At 36.8% G+C, this 25809-nt stretch overlaps 1 protein-coding gene and 2 pseudogenes across 1 annotated transcript in view; 2 read left to right on the top strand and 1 right to left on the bottom strand.

The window, feature by feature from the left end:
• The window catches only part of RNF11 (ring finger protein 11), a 33162-nt gene extending 25543 nt beyond the window's left edge, over positions 1–7619 (bottom strand). The window contains exon 1 of the mRNA XM_011367682.2: positions 7016–7619. Coding sequence (XP_011365984.1) covers positions 7016–7138 — 123 coding nt within the window. The 5' untranslated portion in view covers positions 7139–7619. The remainder of the gene's footprint in view (positions 1–7015) is intronic.
• Positions 7620–9591: 1972 nt separating this feature from the next.
• Positions 9592–9710, top strand: LOC111744464 (annotated as a pseudogene).
• An 11236-nt stretch (positions 9711–20946) lies between these two features.
• LOC105297205 overlaps positions 20947–25809 on the top strand; it is a 23203-nt pseudogene continuing 18340 nt past the window's right edge.

Here is a 25809-nt window from a genome sequence, read left to right as displayed (position 1 = left end):
AAACTGCTTCTTTTTCCCCCACAAATATAAGAACTAAATTGTTATACAAAATTATATGTAATTTTAACTGGAGCAGTTATAAAAGTCTCACTCTTCTTAAAGCCATTCAGCTTTATGTGAAATTCAGAAAATTTTTAATAAATAATTATGTCTGGAGGATTGCTTTCTTCATTCCCACACTTTCGGATCCCTTAGTTACCTTTCTGGATTAAGTAACAAGATAATTACTCAACTGGCCCCTGAGAGCACACTCCAGGTTGGCTATTTAATTAAAAGATAGGTATGTAAGCATTCATATTAAATTGAACTCAAAGTATCCTTAATCGGTTAAAATAAAAGAACTCTTCTAAGACTTCAAAAACGACCTACCAGAAAGCCAAACTGAATGTCAAAATCGAAAGGTCAGGTTCCCCAAGAGCAGAAAATATATTTAGTTCTCCCTTATCACTTTACTTCTCAACTGCATGTGGCAATCTCTTCTGTCATTAAAAACACACACTTTGGCTGTCTATAAATAAGCCGGTTTTTCCTCGCATCTTTTACTCACATTTCCACTCTCTGTGACTCTTTACCACCTCACTCTTAATTTCACTTATGTCATAATTGCAAATCTTGAATTCTGAGCATGTTAGTAATATCATAAATGTTTGTTAAATTCATTATCAAAAGTTACTGCTAAGGAATCGACTTCTGGAAATTTGTTACAGCCTATTTTTAAATAACCTACTTGAATACAGGATAGAAATACATCATCCCTCTTTGCTTGAAGGAAGGTAATACCAAGAAGATAATTATATTAAAAAGTGGCTGAGGCAAGACGACAAAGAAATACAACATTTAATTCCAATTGCATTTATAATCATCCTTTTTTCACTCTCGTTCTCATCTTCAGATTTTAACTTGGCTGAGACATAGTAAAGAGAGAAAGAAGGGGCACAAATTGAATAAGAAAAGTCAAGGAGAACCTATAGTAACCATTCTGTGACAACTTTTCTATTTAGAAGAAACCAAATAAAATTGAAGACCTTTCAAAAAAAAACCATTCTACCTAAAGTATTATATTAAGATTTTAAAAGATCTAAATTTTATAATAAAATATGGAGGTTTCTAGTATGTATTAACTAAAAAAAATATTTTAGGAAAGTCAAGTTCTCAGATCCTACGTACCAAATAACTCATTACCCCATCTTCTCAAGTTACCCTATAATTAGCTCTAGAATTAAAGTGACATACAGACTGTTCTACTCCAAATGGTGCATACGTTCTTAATGCAAAGAATCACCCTTAATTAAAAGGACATCCAGAGTGGGAGATCAGGCATAAACAAACAAAACTCCTGCAACAAAGGTTACAATGAATCTTTGCTTATTTATTTTAAAAAGACCAAGGCAAGATGAACTACATAAACAAAAACCAAACTCAAATGAAAAAGATGAAGAGGGATTAACTTTCCCAAAGCTCATGCACTTTACAAAGTAGAAGTGATAGGACAAAACCGAATACAGATAAAAATAATGTGGGAGAGAAAAATAACAGAACCGTTTAAAGTACAAAGGCCAAACACTAAAGAGCAGAATTCTGGGAACGATTTATATAGAAGCAAACAACCATAAAACCTCACACTTTTACAGAAAAACACGATAACTGATTTTCACATTTACTCAAGTATTTGAGTGCCTACTATGTGAAAGCACAGTTCTAGCAATGCAAAGATCAATCAGACTTGGATTCTAGTAGAGGAAATTATACATTGTTATAAATAATTAAAATCAAACAGGAAAGGTAAACAAAGTATCCTAAAAATGGTAAAAACGCTAAAGGAGTTCAGATTAAGTAATTATTCATGTTGGAAAACATCAGAAAAGGATTCATGGCACTTGAATTGGATCTTGAAAGCTAAAATTTACATTGGGAATTAAGGGAAGAGGATACTAGGCAATGGGAATAAAATGAGCAAAGGGAGAGTCTGAAAAGTAGAAAGCATATAGATATAGATTACGGCAAACTGTTCAGCCTGACTAGAGTAGAGGTTATATATACATAAGACTACAAAAAGCTGTAAAAGTATATAAGGAGCCAGATCACAACTTTGAAAGCTAAAACAGAGATCTTCAGTGATGAGTCATGAAGACTCATTAAGGATTAAGAAGCAAGGGATAGGATCTGGATAGAAATTATCTAGCAGGAAGGAATGAAATGAATGGGGAGGAGAGAAGATGCCAATCAGGTTATCATGAGAGGTGATGAGGACCTCAATTATAATGGAGACAGTATAAGAGGGAGATGGCACAGTTCTAAGTTAGTCACTGGGTGTCTATAATGTGTAAGGTACCATTCCACTCTACCAAGAAATTTTTGAAATCTTAACACATCATTCTAATTTTTAAGGAAACTATAAACTGGAAAAATAATTGTTAAAGCACCAGAGCTAATTAGTAAAGTAATATGTTATTTCCAAATAAATATTACAAACAAAATCAGAGTGAGAGGGGGAAAAAATGGTCAAGGAAGACTTCAAAGAATTTGGAGTTGATCTGCACCTCAGTGAAAAGGTAGAACTTTACACAAAGGGAATTTTTTAAATTAAATAATTTGTTTAGTAAGACCAAGATATGTGAAATACTTTTTGAATGCTTAAAAATAAGTATATTATTAGATTCTAGATTTTTAAAGAAGGGGGTTACTTTTAATGAGTTCTATAATAGAGACCAAGCCTTTTTTTAAAAGTATCTTGAAGAAAGCTTTATTCAGTCACAACTCGATGCCAAAATGTTATTTGGTTATTTGTGAATGAAGCTCCTCGTAACACAGAACATAATCTGATAAACTCTTCATATTTTACATGTGACAATATTTGAACTCAGATCCACCTGCCTCCAAAACTAGAGCTACCTGCATTCACTGCTGTATTAACAATAGCTTATTTTCTTCTGATTTTAAAATGTCATATGTATTAATCACAAAGGAGGAAGAGATTAGTAAATCTCAAACCATATAACTACTGCAAAACTGAGAAATACATGTTTTTTCAGATAGAAATGCTGTTAAGTGGCTTTTGTTGTTCAGTGGATATTAAGCTCTTTTAATAGAGTACCACTCTTTAATTAGCATATAAAACACAGGGGTCTTAGAATGACAGTGATACCTCAACCTGTTCACATACATCTTCCTGTGCTGAGCTACCTACCTAGCCCTTTTCTCTTATGGACCTCAAGTCTCCCACCCTTTCACAACTTATCCTCCCTCTTACAACCCTTCAAAGACTGCCCTTGATGGGCAGATTTCCTTTGTACACTTTCTAAACATTCAGGAAGGAAGAATAGAGAGTGTGCCAAATTTCGTTTTTATCTTCTAATTCAAGAAAAGCTCTAATCTCTTTCCTTCCATTTCTTTAAGGATTCAAGTACTTTCTCATAAAATATTTTGTTATAGACTATATACAGGTTGAAAAAAAACTATTTTGTTAATAATTATTTTAAACCATTCCTATGTTTAGTATTATTGGGATTTGATTTTTAGGATTCCTTAAAAATGATCCATAATAAAGGAAAAAAGGAATAGGAATATACATAGTTCTTATAACACATTCAACTGCACTTGCCTTAAAATAAATATATTAATTCATTTAAAAGAAACCTAGTCAACCAATAACTGAGTGCCTAATGGGTGCCAGGCACTGTTCTAGGTACTTATTTGTAAAACGACAATTAAAAAAAAAAAATCCCCTTTCTTCAGGGAGCTTACGCTTACTACTTCATGAGAGAAGAAAGATAATAAACAATAAAAATAATAAGTAAAGACAGTTGTGTTAGAAAGTGATGAATGCTATGGGGAAAAAATAGAACAGGATAAGGAAGGCTGTTAGGGTAGGCTGCAATTTTAAATAGGGTGGTCAGAGAGGGTTTAAAAAGGTGTTATTTGAGTAATGACTGGAAGGGGATGAGGGAGTCAGCCATGGTGATAACTGGGCAAAGAGGACTCCAGGCACAGAAACCAGGGCAAAGGTCCTGGAGTATCCCGGGAACAAGGTGGCCAGACAGGCTAGCAGGGGGTAGAGTAGCAAGAGAGGTATGTGTGGAGGCAAAAGGTATAGATTATATAGGGTTTAGGGGACACTATAAGAATTTGGCTCTTATTCTGAATGAAAAAGGGATCCATAGAAGATTGAGTAGGGTGTCATGCATGATCTGTTTTACTAGAATCAATCTGGCTGCTGAGTTAGGAACAGGCTACTGCGAAGGAAAGGGAGATCAATTAGGAGACTGGCTGCTACTGAAACTCAGATGAGAAATACGTACTTCCTACAAACTTTGACCATAATGGTACAGCAATTATTTTTTAAGCATAAATAAATAAATAAAACAAATCTGTCAGATCCTGCTAAAAGGAAATAACTAGAAATTATTAAAAGAGTTTACCATATAGATCTCTTGGCATATATTTACATTGCACAACACAAACAAAAAACATTTTACTCACTACAAAAAATACCAGTGTTCTTTTATCATCAGCTTTTCCCTTTAAAAAAGTTAATCCTATTGCAGCTGAAACGAACTATTCTTTAAAGAAATAAGCCAATATTCCTGTACCTCTGTTAATTAAATACTATTTAAGGAAAAAATTTACTTCTGTCCACTGAAAATATAAATATTTACCTTGGATTGTTGTCTCTTAGGTCATCCTAATTAACCATTCCTAAAAATCTCATTTCCTTCGGAGGATAAATTTTTTTCTACAAGTTTCTATTTTTATGATCTCGTTTTTTTTAAAGGAAATTATTTTCAATTGATACCAAATTTGCATATCAGCATCTGGGTCATTCAATTCAGGAAAGGGCAACCACAATAAACTCCCACTGTCCCAAACAACATGTTTCAAAAAATGTTCTTTCATGATACCAAAGAAACTCATCATTTAGTCCTCCTGGAAAAGGCAAATAACAATTCTTAACACTATGTTATAAGGATAAGAGAAAGAGGGCAATAAGTCAAAGATAGTCAATTTGCCTGGAAAGGGGCTAGGAAACATGGAAGGAGATAAAAATAAAAATTCATACCTCTAAAAAAATTTGCTCACAAAACCAAAATAAGCATAGTTTTATAGTATTTATGAAGGAAACAGAGAGTGAATATAAACAATTTACTAGCTTCAAAGATTCAGAAAGACATTCAGATTTAGCTTGGATTTTTTTAAGAGACTGACTCTGTGACAATTCTTTGGAAGAAATGGGTGTGTAAACTTACAAAACATAATACCGAATTCAAATTCATTAATTCATTCAACATTTAAGTGCTTTTCTGTGCCAAAAATTGCATGCAGCATTAGAAACATAGTCTCTTTTCTCAAGGGCTTATATAGTCTTCATTTATCCCACAGTTACTAAGTATCTACTTACTATGAGCAAGATGCTAGGGATACAACAGCAAACAGGAGGCACGGGGACTCTACCTGCAAACAGTTTACCCCGTGGAAGGAGGGAAATGCCTCAAGGATGAGACACACATCTAACTAAACAAGGAAATTAACACTTACGTGTTATATACGCTGTTTGCGGAAGTGTAGAGAGCTCAGGGGGACGCAAACAAGGGAGTGATGGATTCAGCCCAGGAGGGAGGGGAATGTTGGGGCTCCAGATATGAGGTGACAGGAGAGCTGAGTCCTCAAAAGAGGATTACAAGTTCACCTGGCCGACCTTGGGGGAAGGGCTCCAAGCAGAGGGAGCAATTGGAGCAAAAGCAGAGAGGTGTGAACCTCTCTGGTCTATATGGTAGGCCTGGTGTATGTGGTAGGCCTGGAATAGAGAGACATGAGTTAAGTCATGGAGGCTTGTGTATGCCCCAGGTAAGGCTGGACTTTTACTGGTATATATGAAAGGCCCCTGAAGGGTTTTAACAAAAAACCAGCATACATGAACAGTTTTTCTGCTGTGTGACACTGGTTTACACAGGAATAAAAAAAGAATAACACTAAATAATGATGTCACCATGAAACAACAAAGGAGACTGCCTAGTTAGAAAACTAAATCCCCTCAGGAAAAAAATTAAGCTACTTAACTATCCAAGCACTTCTGGAAAAAAAAAGCTTTTAATCAATATCATGTAAAATTGAAGTAGAGGAAAGATTTGTATATATTATGGATTATAACATCCACATACCTATCTTGAGTTTGCTCAAGAGGTCTTAACTCTTTATTAATTGTATAAACACATCTGGGGCTGCTGACTGCTGTGCAAAAAGCAATGAAACTGTTTAGGAGAAAGTCAAAGGGAGAACCACGAGTAACAGAAGGTATTTCTCAAGCCAGCTTTAAAGGTTTCCAAAGTTCAAGATAATCAAGTTTTATTAACTCAGAGCGTTTAAAAGGTGTGTCATGGGGTGGAGTGAAAGAAGGAGGGGTTTAAAAATTATTATATACATAAACAAGTAACTCTTGAAGTCCCTGGGACGAAAATCACCACTTGAAGATTTCCCAATTAGAAGAAGAAATGAATACCTACCAGATCCAATTAACACAGACAGGGGAGGGGGAGAGGAGGGCGGGAGGGAGAGGATGATCACACCTGAAAATATAAATAGGGTGGGGGGCAACCACCCATCCAGAATCCATAATCCGGTTGGCGGTGCGATGAAAAAATCATTTCTAAACCTTACAGCTCAGACTCCACGATTCAGACATAAAGACCACGATTCAGACATAAAGGCAAGAAAATGTCACTCAACTCCAGAAGCAAGCCACCAGCCTCTGTCCAATGGGATATGATCACACACTCGGATCCCAGAACTCAAGGACAGAGTACCATCCCCACACCGTACTTGAGGGGAGGCGAAGGATCCCCCCAACTCTGGAAGTGGGGAGCAATCACCCTCAGATCCAGCTCTAAGGGCGTCAATGCCCCCCTAGGCCAGGCCTCGACGAGGCCGAGACAGTGACAGCCTCAAAGACCCCTCCTCAACCTCGGCCGGAGCTGCCTCTACCCCTCGCACCCCCTCTTCCCCAACACACACCCTCCCCTACCTGATATGGCGGCGGCGGCTCCTGATCCGGCTCCGTCCCCTCGCCAAAACTAGCCCGGTCGGACTGAGACTCGTGAAGCAGGGAGATGTCATCCGAAGTGGGGGATTTGAGGCAGTTCCCCATCTTCTGGGGCTGGGGTGTGTGATCTGGGGAAGGGAGAAAGCAGTGGCGGGGTCGTTCGTACGCTCCGCGGTCAGCCTCGGTCAGCGAGGTGGGGTCGGGCGGCAGGCCGGGGTTCAGGCGGCGACGGCTCCCCCGCCCCCCGGCGCCGCCGAAGGGCCGCTCATGCCAACCCCCGGGGGTGGGGGCTCAAGGCTGGGCCGCGGGCTCCTTTGGGGTCGCGGCAGTAAGCCTCCTGCGAGGCAGCGACGTGGGGGGGGGGCGGGCGGGGAGACGAGACACTTCCCCACCCCGCCCCCCCGCGGGGCGGCGGCGGCCACGGAGCTGCTGGGCCTAATCCAGGTCAGGAGGTGGGGGCGCGACCGTCGCGGCTGCCTCAGCTGCTGCCTCAGCTGCTGCTGCCCCTGCCGACGCCGCGGCCGCGGGCCTCATCCTACTCCGCCTCAAAGAGGCAGCGGCGGCAGCCAGAACGAGGCCAGCTGCGGCCCTGCGTCATGCCGCCGTGCGTGCTCTGGTCCCGCCCCCAGCGCCGAGAGGCGTGGGCAGCCCAGGCTGGCTCACTCCCACACCCCCGCCGCCTCACAGCTGTCTCTGGCTGCGTCAGTTTCTGCTTTTCTCTCTTTCGGTTCGGTACCTGACTCCGAAAACTATCTCCCGTGACTCCCCACGTCCACTTCTCCCTCCGTACTTGTCTCAGCTCTTACCTGTGCACTGTTCTGACAGTCTTCTCACCGCCTTCCTCCAAGGGATCTATAAACCACGGTTAAAATGTTAAATAGTTTCCCTTTTATCCTTTCAAGATAAAGTCCAAAGCTAACCAATGAACCCTCCCTACCTATCCAATTACTTCCTTATTCACCTACATCACAGAGAGATTCCTCTTTCAGTTTTATATATCAGCTTGTTGTATTTCTTTCCATTTCCACCACCATAGTCCAAGCCATCATTTCTCTCCCACACTACGGCAATTACTCTCGGCTGTCTTCCTGCCTTCACCATTGCCCCATCCAATCCACTATTTGCAGCTGAATTATCTTTTTAAAATATAAATCTCATCGTGTCTTTCTCCTGCTCAAAATCTTCTATTATGACTAAATATTAATTCTTAAATGGTTGACAAATCTGCCTACCTCCCTAATCTGATTAGCAGCATTGTCTTCTCACATATTCTAAACTCTAGACTAAGTAAAGTACTTTCAGTTATCTAGAAGACTGTTCCCTCTGGCTGAGGCCTTTATCTATATTGTTTCTCTGACAGAAACTCACTTCTCTCCACTCCAGACCTTCTACCTCCCTCAAGCTAACCGTCATTTCCACTCGTTCTTCCTGGACTCAACTTCATTTCCCCAGGGAAGTCTCTCCTAACCCTCCAGCCTGGGTTTGTCGCCTTCTAGGTGCTCTCTGAGCTTTTCCTCTGTCACACACAGTCTGATCTAGCTGAATCATCTGTCCTTCCTTTGTGCATAGTCTGGCACTTTGCCTCAGGTAGAGTAGGCTCTCTTCTTGGGTGGATAAACAACTAAAAAAAGCAATGTATGCAAAGGCAGGCAACAAGAAAGGTGAGAATGCTCCTAGTATTCATTCAACAAGAAGACAAGAAGTGGGTCTTGACTCCCTTTCTATTATTCACCACACACTGAAATTTAGTTAGGTTTCTTTTTTTTTTTTTTTTTTTTAATTTTTTTAAGGCTCCAGACCCTATTCTAGGCACTAGGAAAACTAAATTACCGACCTGGTTTGTTTCTCTTGGAACCCAGAGTCCAAGCTGGGCAGGCAAGTAAACAAAGGAGTTTCATGTGCTGCTGCCCCTCACCCCAACCCAGAGGAGAGCTATTAGACTATTTAGGTCAGTATCTGAAAGGATTCTCGGAGTCCTTAATCTACAAAATCACTATCTTTTTTAAATGCACTCATATCCCATAGTAAATATAACCTTTTTGCTGTGTAACCTCTTCTCTAAGACTTGCTTTCCTTCCCATTAATAGCTCCCACTTAAATAGGTGTATAACTTATGCCATGTTCGTATCAGAACCTTTCACACCTCCCACAAAATGACTGCTTAATTCTCCAGCTTAGAAAAGTGAAATTATTGGATCCTTTGGGAGGAAAATTTCAAGCACATGCCTCTTTCCCCCTATTGCCATTTTCCTTGTCTCCTCTAAACTATTCTTAACAGCTTCTTAACAAAGCCCTTGCCTCTGAATCATCAATCTGTTCTCCATACTACCGCCATGAAAATGTGATTAGAGAGCATTCGTAGACTTGAGGTTCAGAAATTTCGCTTGGTGTTAAGGCCTTGCATCATTTGTTCCCATTCTTATCTCCAACTCCAACTAAGCATCCTACTTGCCATGCCCTCAATTTTCACTAGGCTTTTTCACCTCTGACCTTTTGCCATGTTGTTCCCTTCTGTTGAAATTCAGCCATTTTTTAAGACCCTCCTTACATACTACTTCATCTACGGCCATGCCACCCTGAAAAAGCCCCATCCCGTCTGATCTCAGAAGCTAAGCAGGGTCGGGCCTGGTTAGTACTTAGAAGGGAGACCACCTAGGAAGACCAGGTGCTGTAGGCGTAAACAATAAAAAATAAGGGATTGTAAGCTGACAAGATCCTTGCAATCTATGAGGTCAACCAAGGGTTGCCTTGCCTAAAAATAAATAAGTAAGTAAATAAATAAATACCAATTCATGTAGCTGTCCTGGATTTCACTTAGTTGCAATATATGTAACAATATAAAATAAATGAGACTTATTGTATGATATCGAGTATATCTATATATCATATATGAATATTTTAATGCAATTTTAATATACAATTATAACTGCCATGTATTAGTCTAAGCCAGACACATAAGAACCCTGAAAGGTCTATATCGATATTCTTGTTTTGTAGAAATAGAAACATGGCTTCACATGGCTATTCAGAGGTAAAGCCAGGGTTTGAATCATATACTAGTTGTCTGTATTAAGTTATGGGAAATAACTACATCTTTTTTCATCTTGGTATTCCTCCCTCAGTGTGTAAAAACAAGAGAATGGGGGAAGACTTATCTTGAATGACTTTGGCATCCACATGTATCTTTATAAGGAAATAGTTATTCAATAATCTTTTTTCCTAACCCAGCTTTAGAAAGGAGCCTTGAGAAGTGCCCTGTAGACCAAAGTGTGACCTAATCACAAAATGTAATTTAAAATCGGAAATAGTAACCAGGACTATTACAGTGACAAAGATTCTCCTTGACCTAACTCTGCCAGGCTCCTCTAAGCCCTCAGGGCCCTAACCTTGGGCTCTGTGCTTGGCCCACTTATCCCAATTTTAGCAAAAGTCTTGCTGAGTCAGTTTAGCTGGAATCCCCCTCCTTTAGTATCTGACCACCTTGGCTTGCCTTCAGCAAAAATCCTGTCAAGTAGGTTTAACTAGAATTCCCCTTATCCCTGATGTTTCCTCTTAGTAATTTTCCATCCCCTGATTCCCACTCTGCTCCTTGCCCATAAATCCCCACTTGTCCTTTTTGTATTTAGAATGGAGTTCAGTTCTACACGGGAGTCTCTTTTCCCCTACTGCAATAGTTCTTGAATAAAATTTGCCTTCATCACTTAAACTTCTGTCTGGCTGTGGTTTTCTCTGACAGTAGATCTAATGCATAAGCAGATATGAGAGACATATTTTTTTTTTAAATAGACATTATTTTTTAGACCAGTTTTAGGTTCACATCAATATTAAGCAAAAAGTATGAAGATTTACCACATGCAATTTGCTCCCACACACACAGAGCCTCCCCATTATCAACCTCCTACAGCAGAGTGGTGCATTGGCTTCCACTCTGAATCTGCAGTGGCACATCACTGTAATCTTTGCTTATGTACTGGTCATTCTTGGGGTTGTACATTCTATGGGTTTGGACAAATGTATGAGGACATGTACTCACCATTATAACATCATACAGAATAGTTTCACTGCCCCCCAAATCTTTTGTGCTCTTCTTATTCATCTCTTCCCTTAGCACTAACCCCTGACAAACTGATTTCTTTACTGTCTCCATAGTTTTACCCCTTCCGGAATGTCATATAGTTGGAACCATACAGCATGTAGCTTTTTTAGATTGTCTTCTTTCACTTAGTAATATGCAATTAGGGTTTCTCCATGTCTTTTCATGGCTTGATACTCATTTCTTTTTAGCACAGAATAATATTCCACTCTCTGGAAGTCCCACAGTTTATTTATGCATTCAGCTACTGCAGGACATCCTAGTTGCTTCCAAATTTTAGCAATTATGAATTAAACTGCTCTAAAGTAAGAGTACAGGGTTGTTTTTTTTTTTCCAATTTTTTCATTATGACAAAATACACTTAACAAAATTTACTACCTTAACCATTTTTAAGTGTACAGTTCAGTGGTCTTAAATGTTCATAATATTGTGCAACTATCACCCCATCCAGCTATAGAACTCTTCATCTTATAAAACCAAAACTACTCATTAAACCACAACTTCCCGTTTTCCCTTCCCACTAGACCCTAATAACCACCATTCTACTTTCTGTGTCTATGATTTTGACTACTCTATGTATCTTATATAACTGTAATCATATAGTTTTGTCCTTTTGTGACTGGCTTGTTTCACTTAGCATAATGTCTTCAAGGTTCATCCATGTTGTAGCATATTGCAAAATTTCCTTTCTTTTTAAGGCTGAATAATATTCCATTGTATGTATATACCCATTTTGCTTATCTATTCATCCATTGATTGAACTTGGGTTGCTTCTATGTTTTAGCCATTATGAATAATGCTGCAATGTACAAATATCTCTTTGAGATTCTGATTTTAAGAAGTAGAATTGCTGAGTGATATAGTAATTCTATGTTGCCATATTGTTTTCCACAGCAACTGTACCATTTTACATTCCCAAAAAACAATCTGTTTACAGGTGTTCGTGTAGACATTAAGTTTTCAACTAATCTGGGTAAATACCAAGGAGTACAATTGCTGGATTGTATAGTAAGAGTATGTTTAGTTTTGTAAGACACTACCAAAGTGGCTGTACCATTTTGCATCCCCTCCACCAGTGAATGAGAGTTCTTGGTGTTTCATATCCTCACCAGCATTTGATGTTGTCAGTGTTCTGGGTTTTGGCCATAGCAATAGGTGTGTAGTGATACTTCATTGTTGTTTAATTTTCATTTCTCTGAAATTTTCCTTTCATATACTTACTTTCCATCTGCATATTTTAATTGATAGGGTGTCTGTTAAGGTGTTTGCCAATTTTTTTAAAGAGCATGATTTATTTTCTTATTTTTGAGTTTTAAGAGTGCTTTATATTTTTTAGAGAACAGTCCTTTATCAAATATGTCTTTTGCAAATGTTATCTCCCAGTCTGTGCCTTGTATTTTTATTCTCTTGACAGTGTCATTTGCACAGCAGAAATTTTTAAATTTTAATCAAGCCAGCTTATCAATGGTTCATGCTATGAATTGTATTTAAAAAGTCATTGCCAAACCCAAGGTCATCTAGATTTTCTCCCATGTTATCTTCTAGGAGTTATATATACTTGTGTTTTACATTTACATGTGATCCATTTTGAGTTGATTTTTGTGAAGGACGTAAGATCTGTGTCTAGATTCATTTTTGCATGTGAGTGTCCAATTGTTCTAGGACATTTGTTAAAAAGACTATCTTTTCCGCATTGTATTGCCTTTACTCCTTTGTTAAAGATCAGTAGACTATATTGTGGGGGACTATCTGGGATCTCTATTCTATTCCACTGACCTATTTGTCTGTTCTTTCACCAATACCATACTGTTTTGATTACTGTAGCTTTATAGTAAGTCTCACAATCAGCTATCACTAGTCCCCAACTTTGCCCTTCTCCTTCAGTAATTTGTTGGTTGTTCTAGGTCTTTTGCCTCTCCATAAAACTTTCAAAGTAATTTGTTGATATACACAAAATAACCTGCTGGGATTTTGATTGAGATTGAATTAAATCTATAGACCATGTTGGGAAGAACTGACATCTTGACAATACTGAGTCTTCTTATCTATAAAAATGAACTATCTGTCCATTTATTTCATTTTTAATTTCATTCATCAGAATTTTGTAAGTTCCTCATACAGATCTTATACATATTTTGTTAGATTTATACATAATTATTTCATTTTTTGAGGGGTGCTAATGCAAATGATTTTTTAGTTTTAATTTCAAATACGACTTATTCATTGATTGTATATAAGAACGTGATTGACTTTTATATAGTAAACTTGTATTCTGCAATCTTGCTGGAATTACTTATTAGTTCTAGAAGTTTTTCATTGATTCTTTTGGATTTTCTTTTGGATCATGTCATCTATGAAGTCAGTTTTATTTCTTCCTTCTCAATCTGTATACCTTTGATTTCTTTCTTTCTTTTTTTTTTTTTTCTGTCTTATTACATTACCTAGGACTCCCAGTATGATGTTAAAAAGCAGTCATGAGAGGGGACATCCTTGCCTTGTTCCTTATTTTAGTGGGAAAGCTTCAGGCTTCTCAGTATTAAGTACGATGCTAGCTGTAGATGTTTTGTAAATATTGTTTATCAAGTCAAGGAGGTTTCCCTTTATTACTGGCTTACTGAGAGTATTTTTCATGTATGGTTGTTGAATTTTGTCAAATGTTTTTTCTGCACCTACTGATATGGTCTTGTGGTTTTCCTTCTTTAGTCTACTGATGTGATGGATTACTTTAATTAATTTTCAAATGTTGAACAGGCCTTGTATATCTGGGAGAAATTTCACTTGGTATATAATTATTTTTATTACATTGTTAGATTCTATTTGCTAATATTTCATTGAGGATTTTTTATGTCTATGTTCATGAGATATATTGGTCAGTAGTTTTTGTAATGCCTTTGTCTGGTTTTGGTATTAGAGTAATGCTGCCCTCATAAAATGCATTAGGAATTAGTTCCTCTACTCTATCTGCTGAAAAAAACTGTAGAGAATCGGTATGATTTCCTCCTTAAATGTCTAATAGAATTCACCAGTGAACCCATCTGGCATGGTACTTTCTATTTTGGAAGGTTATTAATTATTGATTCAATTTTTAATAGATATAAGTTTATTTATTTCTTTTTATGTGAGTTTTAGCAGATTTTTTTTTAAGAAATTGATCCATTTTATCTATGTAGGTTATCAAATATGTGGGCATAGAGTTTTTCATAGTATTTCTTTACTATCCTGTTAATGTCCATGGGATCTCTAGTGATTTTCCTATTTCATTTCTGATATTGGTAATGTGTGTCTTCTATCTTTTTTTCTTAGTTAGCCTGGCTAGAGACTTATCAATTTTATTGTTATTTTCAAAGAACCAGATTTTGGTTTCATTGATTTTCTCTATTAATTTTCTATTTTCAATATCATCGATTTCTGCTCTAATTTTTTATTTTTCTTTTGCTTACTTTAGATTTAATTTTCTCTTCTTTTTCTAGTTTCATAAGGTGGAAGCTTAGGTGATTGTTTTTAAATTTTTCTTTTTTTTCTAATATATGCATTCGATGCTACAAATTTTCCTCTAAGCACTGCCTTTGCTGTATCCCTTTGATAACTTCTGTTTTCATTTTCATTTAGTTCAAACCATTGTTTAATTTCTCTTGAGATTTCTTCTTCAACCCATGTGTTGTTTAGAAGCTCACTGTTTAGTCTCTAAGTATTTTGGGATTTTCCAGCCATATTTCTGTTACTGATTTGTAGTTTAATTCCATTGTGGTCTGAGAGTAGACATGTACAATTTCTACTTTTTAAAATTTGTTAAAGTATGTTTTATAGCCCAGAATGTGGTCTATCTTGGTGAATGTGTTTCATGTGAGCTTGAGAAGAATATGTATTCTACCATTGTTGGATAAAGTAGTCTATAGATATCCATTAAATCTAGCTGATTGATGGTAGTGTTGAGTTCAGTTAGGTTCTTATCTTTTTGCTGCCTGCTGAATCAGTCTATTTCTGATAGACAGGAGCCAGATATTTAAAAGGAAATGTAGTTATTTTTCATAAAAATATGTTATTTATGTTAACATATAATGGGCTTAATATTGTTATTTTAAAATATATTTAATATATTTTTATATTTTGCTGTTTTATTTTCTAACATGATCTATATTAATTGTTATAATATATAAACAAAAATTCATTGTGGTTCTCAGTAATATTTAGGAGCATATGGGGACCTAAGATAAAAATTTTGAGAATTGCTGGCCTAAAGGCTTCCTACTCAAAGTGTGGTCAATGGAACAGCACTAGTGAAACACCTAGGAGCCTGTTAGAAATGCAAAGTCTCAGGCCCCACTTGAGACTGAGTAAATGAGAATGCATTTTACCATGATCTTCAGGTGATTTATATGCACATTAAAGTTTGAGAAACACTGGTCTGGGAGTGTTAAAAAAATCTTGACATGAGTTCGTAGGATGACTAGGGGCAGCTGTGGAGGATTGAAGACAAAGGACTCAGGCAGAAGGGAGAGCTTAGATGAAGGCACAATAGAAAAAATGTCACATACTGGGAAACTGAAAATATAACATATCTAGATTCTTGGTAACATTTTTTCCAATTTTTTTATTGTGATAAAATACACATAAACAAAATCTACCACCTTAACCACTTTTACAGTTTAGTGGTATTAAATATATTCAAAATGTACAATAATCAACATCCAACTCCATAACTCTTTTTCTTTTTTAAAATTATGTTAAAATACACATAAAATTTTATCATCTTAAGCATTTTTAAGTGTACAGTTCAGTGGTATCAAATATATTCACATTGTTATGGAGCCGTTACTATTATCCATCCTCATAATTTTTTTCATATTATAAAACTGAAACTATATCTACTAAACAAATTTCCAGTTATGGCTGTGCACAAGGGTTCCGATTTCTCCACATCCTTACTAATACTTATTGTTTTCTGTTTTTATGATAGTAGCCATCCTAATGAGTGTGATGTGGTATATCATTTAGTTTTGATTTGCATTTCTCTAATGATCATGTGCTTATTGGCCATTCACATATTTTCTTTGGAGAAATGTCTATTCAAGTCCTTTGCCCATTTTTGAATTGGGTTGTTCATTTTTTTGCTGTTAGTTTCAGGCGTTCTCTATATTTTGGATAGTAATCCCTAATTAGATGTACGATTTGCAAATATTCTTTCCTATTTTGTAGGTTTCCTTTTTACTCTGTTGATAGTGTCTTTTGTTGCACATTTTTTTTTTATTTTCAAAAAGTCCAATTTGTCTATTTTTTCTTTTTTGAATTAAATTTGTTGGGATGACATTGGTTAATAAAATTATATAGGTTTCAAGTATATAATTCAATAATATGTCTTATGTATATGGCATTATGTGTTCACCACCTAAAGTTAAATTTCCTTCGGTCACTATATATTTGACCCCCTTTACCTTTATCTACTTCCTCCCTTTCCCTCTGGTAACCACTAAACTGTTGTCTGAGTTTTTGTTTGTCTTATTTGTTTGTTGTTTTCAGTTTTATATTCCACGTATAAGAAAAATCATATGGTTCTCAACTTTTTCTGTCTGACTGATTTTGCTTAGCGTGATTATCTCAAGTTCCATTTATGTTGTCACAAATGGCAATATTTCATCTTTTCTTATGGTCGAGTAATATTCCATTGTATATATGTACCACAGCTTCTTTATTTAATCTATTGAAGAACACTTCGGTTGTTTTCATGTCTTGGCCACCATGAATAATGCTGCAATGAACATCAGGGTGCATATCTCTTTACGGATAAATGTTTCTAAGCTTTTGGGGTAGATACCCAGAAGAGAAATTGCTGGATGGTCTATTGTTTCTTTTGTTACCTATGCCCTTGTTGTTATAGCTAAGAAATCACTGCCAATTCCAATGTTGTGAAGTTTCTGACCTATGTTTTCTTCTACGAGTTTTATTGTTTTAGGTCTTACATTTAGGTCCTTGATTCACTTTGAGTTAAAATTTTTACATAGTATTAGCTAAAGATCTAACTTCATTATTTTGTATATATAAATCCATTTTTCTTAGCACCATTTGTTATAAACACTGTCCTATCCCTGTTGAATGGTCTAAGCACCCTTGTCAAAAATCATTAGACTATATATGTGAAAGTTTATTTCTGGGCTTTCTATTCTATTTTACTGGTCTATATTCTGTCTTTATGCCAATACCACACTGTTTTGATTACTGTAGCTTTGCAGTAAGTTTTGAAATCAGGAAGTATGAGTTCTTCAGTTTTGTTCTTCTTTTTCAAGATTGTTTTGGCTATTCAGATACCTTAAGGTTTCATATGAATTTTTGGATAAGTTTTTCTATTTCTGCAAAAAAAAAAAAGTATTTGAGATTTTGGTAAGGATTGTAATGAATTTGTAGATTGCTTTGGGTAATACTGACACTTTAATAATAATATTGTCTTCCATTCCATGAACATAGGATGTATTTATTTATGTCTTCTTAATTTCTTTCAGCAACGTTTTATAGTTTTCATTGTACTGGTCTTTTACCTGCTTGGTAAAGTTAATTCCTAAGTATTTTATTCTTTTTGATGCTATTGTAAAATAATTGTATTTGTAATTTTCTTTTCAAATTGCTCATTGTCAGTATATAGAAATGAAACAAATTTTTGTGTTGACTTTGTATCCTGCTAAATTGCTGAATTTATTAATTATTTCTAAGTGGTTTTTTTTTTTAAAAAATATTTAGGGTTTTCTATATGAGTATCTAATCTGCAAATAGAGAACTTTACTTTATCCTTTAGATGCTTTCATTTCTTTTTCTTGCCTAATTCTGTGGCTAGAACTTCTAGTAGTATGATGAATAGAAGTGGTGAAAGTCGGCATTCTTCCCTTTTTCCTGACCTTCGACGAAAAGCTTTCAGTCTTTCACTACTGGGTATGATGTTAGTTGTGGGATTTTATATACAGCTTTTATAATGCTGAGATTGTTTCCTTCTATTCTTAGTTTTTTGGGTGTTTTTATCATGAAAGAGTATTGAATTTTGTCAAATGATTTTTCTGTTTCAGTTGAGATAATCATGCGTCATTGATTTATCTTCCTTGTTTTTTTTAATGCATTTATAGCTAAAAAAAAACTTCCCCTTAACACTGCGTTTGCTGAGTCCCATAAGTTTTGGTATGTTGTGTTTTTGTTTGTCATTCATCTCTAAGGATTTCCTAATTTCCCCTGTGATTTCTTCTTTAATTTATTGGTTGTTTAACATTACAATTTTGTGAATTTTCCAATTTTCCTTCTGTTGCTGATTTCCAACTTCATCTTGTTGTGGTCAGAAAAGGTATTTTGTATGATATTTTCTTTTAAAATCTATTGAGACTTAATTTGTGGCCTAACATATGGTCTATCCTAGCAAATGAGCCATGTAAAGTTAAGAAGACTATGTATATTATTGTTGTTGGGTAGAGTGTTCTGCATATGTCTGTTAAATCTAGTTGGTTTATTGTGTCAAATCCTTTATTTCCTTTCTTATCTTTGTCTGGTTCTACCCATTATTGTGAGTGGGGTATGGAAGCTTAAAACTATTGTCATATAACTGTTTATTTCTCCCTTCAATTATGTCAGGAAGAAAAGAGAAAAATGAAGGAAGAACAAAAAAGGAGCATCAGCTCTTTAAATTCCCTAGAAATTATTTTAGCTGTGTGGATTGCAACAACTGGGAGGTACAAAAATAATAGCCTCACCTTTGTCTGGACCTCTGTGATCAGAAGCAGCAATCAGCGATCATAGCACAAATCCTTAATATTTGGAGGACAGGGTCCTTTTGGCCTACCCTGGCTACCACAAGCAGTGTGCAAGCTCTAGAAGTATGTGCACAGTTGCCTGCCACTGCGGGCAGGGGATGGAGAGCAGTTACTCAGCTAAGAGCTGAAATTGATAAAATTAACAACAATTTACCTTCCAATTCTTCCCCTGGAGATTGTAAGCAGACCCTCAATAGACTCCAGAGTTCCAATAGTTATATGAGAAGGATTCTGCTAGTGTAATTGTTGTCTAGGTGGTGAGATAGAATCCTGAGTCTTCCTGCTTTCTCATCTTCCTAAAATCCTCTCGGTAACATTTTGTCCTCTAAAAAGTGAATTGTGGTGATTACAATATCTTTACAGTAAAAGCCAGGAGCTAAAACTGCCTGCAGTCTTCTGTTAGGGCTTTATTCTAAAGGAAATTTTTAATTAAAAAAAATTTTTTTCTCAAAGGCATCAGAAAGGGCAGTAAGTGGAATGGGCACTGACTTAGTGTATTGGAGTCTGATGCCAAGTAAAATAACCTCTTAGTTGCACCACATCAGTGTCTACTCCAGGAAATACTAGGGTCAGGTTCAATGTGTAGTCTTGAGCATGAAAAGGCATGATTAATATTCATCACTTACAGTCCTTTACCCAGACTTGCACACAAGTTTATATGCTGAATGTAAATATAGAACAGTAAATAACCTTATGTTTCTCTAATTCTATTGCCATGATTTAATGAAGAAACAGGGGAGGAGGGTTGCAAAAGAAGCATACAAAGAAAAGCCTTGGAGTTATACTCTTAGAATCATCCATTTGAAAATATTAAGTTGAAATGAAGTCTCCAGTTACTTTCTCTCTATACTTCTGGGACTTCCTCAGGAAAAAATGTTAAAATAATTTCTGAGTGGTTCGTATTCTTCATATCCTCTACATCAACCCATGAACTCCTCAACATTCTCCAAACATAGCATGCTCTCTCACCCTGCTTCCCCTTGGCCCACGTGCAGAAAGTCCTTCACTGTCTTCTCAGCAAATAATCTTCAGCTTTCAAAACTCAACTCTAAGGCAATTCTCTAGGAAGCTCTCCTGATACTCCTTCTTCCCCACTGTAGACATTTCCTCCCTCTTTTGTGTTCCCCCAGTATTTTGCATACCTCTCTGTTAGCATCTAGCGTTATCTATGAACATGTCTATCGACCTCATTAGACTGTGGGCTATCCCAGAATAAAGTTTATACTTTTTTTTGTTTATATCCTGTCTCAACATCTAACATGACATTCCAGGGCTATTCCCGAAATGTTTATTGACTTGTGAATGAATGAATGAATAAGTGCTATAATGTATGCATCTGGAGGCAGAAGACCTGGGTTCAACTCTTGGCTTTACTATTAACTTTCTTTATGTGGCAGTTTAAATATGGTCGCAAATTCTTCAATGCTCCTACTATTAAGAGATGGTGTCTCTGTCCTTGTCTCTTGAATCTGAGTAGATTCTATGATTGTTTTAACTAATAAAACATGGCAGTTTCTAAGCCCAGAACTTAAAAAACTGGAGGCTTCCATATCCTGTTTCTTAGAACACTGCTACTTGGAGCCCTTGGGTGTCATGTAAGGTGTTTGACATTCCTTTTGGAGAGACCTCATGGGCAGCTTTTGAGATAATATGCAGAGGAAAAGGGTCTGGCTGAACCCAGCCTTCACTCAGGGAGAAGGGCTTAGCTGACTCTGGCCTTCCAATTGTCCTTGCCAATGTCTCAGTCATGTGAGTGAAGCTATCTCAGATTTTTCAGACCAGCTCAACTACCAGCAGAATAAATACTATCAACTGATCCCAATTCACAACATGTAGAGCAGAAGAATTGGTCATCCAAACCTTACTCCAAATACTGACCCACAAAATTGAGAGATATAATATTTTCTTTTAAAGCTACTAAGTTTTGGGATAGTGTGTTAGGCAACAGTTGATAACCAGAACAGAAGTTGATATCTGGAAATGGGGCACTTCTATAACACAAAACCCAAGTCATGCAACATTGGCTTTGAGATTGAACAATGGCTGGAAACTTGAAGGACCTCGAGGAGTCTGCTGGTGAAAGCTGGAAAAGCCTGAAGAGAATTGTTAATGGGGACTTGCAGAACAGTCAAGGAATTGGAAGTTATTGGAAGCTAGAGGAAGGTTTGGCAACATGTGGTAATTTGTGGTAACATGGAAAATAAAAAAGTATCTACTGAAAAAAAAAAGTATCTACCAAGTTTCTAGGTAGAAAGTACGAAGTGTCACCTGGCTCTTTCTAGCTATCTATGATAAAAGATGAGAAGAGAGAGGTAAACTAAAGAAGGGCCCAGGCTAATATTTCTAGATAGCACAAGGATCCCAAAGGGACAAATGACCTCATGATAAAGATCAAATCCAAGGTGTTGCCAGCAAATAGATCACAGGGTAAAGAAAAGTCAAGGATGCAATTGTAAAATCTTTTAAGAACTCAGAAAGATTTAAGGCAGTGTCTCATAGATCCTTTTAAAATTATTCACAGAGGGGAAAGTTCTGAGGATCTTAATGCCGTGCCTCATGGACCCTCTGTGTTAAATAATAGGGTTTCTAAGAGTCTCAAGGGTGTCCTACAGCAGCTTCACAGGGAGCCCAAGGTTGAGAAAAGTTATCTGAAAGAGGATTTGTAGGTATGTTTCTTGGAAATGGAGTAGAGTATAATTTGAAGGAAACTCCAATTTTAAAAGGATTACATTAGCTTGGCCTGAAGCTGACAGAAGCGGTACCAAATGAAAAGAGGTCTTGGGACTCCTAACCTATTATGAGCAGAGAGCAGGCTGAGAAAACTACTCAAATACAAAAATGAGCTATTTCTTGTGGAAAAAGGATGAACTTGAAAGCAGAATAAAAGTCACATAGACATATTCCCAGGGAGCAGAACTAGGTCTTAATTAAGGAACTGGCAACATGTACCCACCTGGCTTTCAGAATTTCTATGCACCCGTGATTGCTAAGTGCTCTCCATTCCCCCTACCTACCACCACCCTCTTTTGAACAGCAGTGTCTATTGCAGTTATCTTATGCCTGTCTCACCATTGTAGTTGAGTGTATAAGGGAAAGATAACATCTTTTTAGAATAGCAATCATCAGTTTAAAAGCAACAATGCTCAAGAAGCTACACCCTGGAGCTACCTTTAAGGAGCTTCATCCACACCTGGAACTTGTTCACATGATGAGATCATGGACTTTAATCCTGAGTTTGCTGCTGTAATGGGCTGAATTTTGGGGTATGAGGACATGAATGTATTTTATTTGTTTGTTTGTTTGTTTGTTGCTATTCCAAATATATTTAATGCTCATTTTTAAAGATGAGCTGCCCCCTTGCTCCAATGTAACTGCATTGTATCTTTGAAATTAAGCAGAAAAACAAACAAACAAACAAACAAAACCCCAGTGCTCGTGACAAATATACAGAGCATTTACTTCTTCATTCTTGGTAAAGACTGAAACCAATTTTCAGGACCATAAAGAGCTATAAAGTCACCTATTTTCAAAGACTTATTTATAGACTATGCAGCAACTTTGTTGTCTTTCCTGTATTCAAAATCTGCAAACTCCCTGCTCCTATGACATCCTCTGAATTCACCACAAAATCCTCAAGGAGTAGTGAAGGTACCACCTCTGTCATTACCACACTCTTGGCCACCACAGAAACCAAGAGGAGGTGAATGTATTTTTAAAGAATGTAAATAATTTGTAGCCAGAGGACAGACAGTGACAGATTAAAGATGGCTATAAATTATTTGATCCTCCTATGATTGACGAATGGGTATATGTCTCCTTCTCTGGAGTCTGAGTGAGTTCTATGATCATTTTGACCAATAGAATACTGCAGAAGTGACATTGTGCTAGTTTCCAAGCCCAAGTCTTAAGAAATTGGTAACTTCCACTTTCTGTCTCTAGGAAATATTGTTTCTTTGAGCCTTGAGCTATCATGCACCCTGCTGGAGAGATCACACTTAGACTCTCTGGAGAGGCAGAGGGGCCCAAATGAAGCCAGCTTTCTAGCCATTCCTGCCAAGGCTCAAGGCATGTGCGTGAAGCAAATGAATACTGCTAGGTGACCTCAGTCATCATGTGGAGTCAAAGAAGCTACTATCCTAGCCCTATTGAATTCCTGACCCATAAAACAGTGATAAGTAATAAAATGGTTGTTGATCTAAGCCACTAAACTTTGGGATGGTTTGTTACACAACAGTAGATATCTGAGATCTCCATAACATTGGGTCAGTATTCTCTCCAGATCTATTTCTTCAGTTTGGGCAGTGTTGTGCTAGATTAAGTGAACTCTAAGGGCCTTAATAGCACTGATTTTTCAGTTTGATGCAGTCGAGGGCAGCTGGACTACTCCAGATGGCATTTAGACATTCATTGAACCACCAGAGGACATAAAATATATTTAATTAGATATTCAATAAATATTTTAATGAGTTTTGAAGGATGAAGAACTGAGTAAGTAGACATGAATAAAGAGAAACTTCAGACAGAATGAACAGCATATATAAAAACCTGGACAGTTTAGGAAATTGCAAGCACTTCGGAATTGTTAAAGAAACAAGTACAAGGGAGAATGGGGGAGATGAAGCTGGAAAGCTGGACAACAGCCAGATGGTGGAGAGACTTGTGTGTCTGGCCAAGTGTTTTAGGCTTATCTGCAGACCCTAGGGACCTCAAAAGGAAAATTATCATGGAATCCTCAGTCAGATAAATGATATTATCCTTCTTTCTATAGATATAGAAATTATGTGACCTGTCCAAGATCACATAATTAGTAGGTGGCTGATCTAGGATTTGAATTCGTGTCTAATAGCTTTGAAATGATATTTTTAAAATTTTCAGAATATAACTTTATTTTTTTAAAAATCATTTTGAGTACATTCTATGTGCCTGAAATTCTATAAAGTACAAGAGATGTGAAAGTAAATGTCATAAGCAATCTGAATTGCTTATGATGAATTTTTCTTGGAGTAAATAGGAGAAATGATTAATTTTCTTTGAAGAAATGAGTAAAGCTTTTCAGAAAAGAGGACATTTTATTTATTCATTTATTTATTTATTTTCCATCTATTATTCATTTATTACTATTTTAAATTAGAACTAACATTTATTGAGCTCTGTTTTACATGTATTATTTTATGTCTCACAACAATCCTGTAAGGTAGATACTATTATTTTCTATTACTATTTCTAAAGCAAAGATTGCTTCGGTAAGTTGCTCAAGTCTCACATATAGTAAGCCTAGATTGGATCCTGGTGGATCAGATATTATGCTTTTAACTATAAGCAAAAACATTTAAACTGAGTCTTAAGAGAGGGAGAAAATCTGTGGGCCAAAGGACATTGAAGAGAGAAAAAGACATGCAAATATTTAATGGCATGAAAGTCCATTGTGTTCTAAGAATAACGTTTCAGGGAAGCTGAAACTTAGTGAAAGAACATTGCATGTGTGGTGGTGGTATGTGTGCTGTGGGGGTGGGGGTAGTAACCATAGAGAAAGGATGAAAGAATGTTAGGAGAGGGTGTTTAGAAAACAGTTCAGGGCCAGTCAATGGAAGGCCTGGAATGCTAGACAAAGGAGTTTGGACTTGATCCCGTGAGCTATGAAGAGGCATTGAAGTTGTTTTCCTTTTTTTTTTTTTTTTTAAATCAAAAGAGTGCCATGGTTAGGTGTGTATTTCAGAAATAACAATCAGTCTGGTTGGTGGCAAGGAGAAATGGATTGAATGGAAGAGATTGGAGGCATGGAGAAGGCAGTCAGGATTCAGTTGCAATGGTCTGATATCTAGGCCTGAACAAGGATGGTGGTCGTAGAGATGGTGAAAAAGAAATCAAGGAACGTGTGCATTAGTGTTTATTTTCATAGGTAATATCTATTTCTTATTGGGCATAATATTTTGAAAGATGACTAAATGACACCTGTTTTTTGCTTGGAGAGGCTTGGATAAAAAGCTTATTTTTCATAATTTGGAAAGACAGGAACTCTGCCTACAACTCAGAGGTCCCCCTCACAGAGCAAATCAGGCACACTGAGGCCACTGGAGAACACACATACCAAAAGAATTTGAATACTTCAGTGTTTTCCTGGCCTTCCCTTTTGTGACACTGTGCTGTCTATAGCTGTTTGTACTATACCTACTTCTAAGACAGAACTCCAGCTGCATTTTAAGAACATGCACATTTCTGAGATTTTAAAATGTCCACTGAGGGCCACAGAACTCGACCCAGCCCAAATAAAATGGAACAAAGGCTGAGGCAAATCCCACATTCTGCACATCCTGCCTTGCAGCCTTAACAAACGTGACAAAGGAAACTTGCTGACACCTCCAACTCTTTTCAAATCAATTCCATTTGCCTGGAAAGCTCTCCCTCCCATTATCCCCCTCTATGATGCAGCTCAGATTCACTTCTTTCAAGGCAGTCAGATATGCATTCCTTTCTGCTCCCACAATGTCCTTCATATTTTTCTATTATAGCATTGTCATCTGTTTAATAACTGCTTGATTACTTATCTTTCTCGCTCAATCTGTATTGTGAGCTATTTAAGGCTAAAGATTTAATTTTGCTCATTTACCTCCAATGCCAGGCAAGACATCTAGCACATACATAAATGAATTTGTTAAAATAACTTTCAATCAGCACATAAACACATGATAAAAATCTTCAATTAAGGAAATTCAAATGAAAAAGACATAATGTTTAAAAAATAATTTCAGTTACAAAAGTAATCAAAATAATATATTCACACTATTTATAAAGGCAAATAATTTTATAACGCTTATGATGAAAACCTGCGATCTCCAGCCTTACCCACCTTTAACCTCAAACCCCCTCTCCAAACTCTTTTAGCTATTTCTTCTGGTATTTAG

This window comes from Pteropus vampyrus, unplaced genomic scaffold, assembly GCF_000151845.1.
Source record: "Pteropus vampyrus isolate Shadow unplaced genomic scaffold, Pvam_2.0 Scaffold135, whole genome shotgun sequence".
In the NCBI taxonomy this organism is placed as follows: Eukaryota; Metazoa; Chordata; class Mammalia; order Chiroptera; family Pteropodidae; genus Pteropus; species Pteropus vampyrus.
The sequence above is the reverse complement of the archived record's forward strand: the minus strand, read 5'-3'. Positions and strand labels throughout refer to the sequence as shown.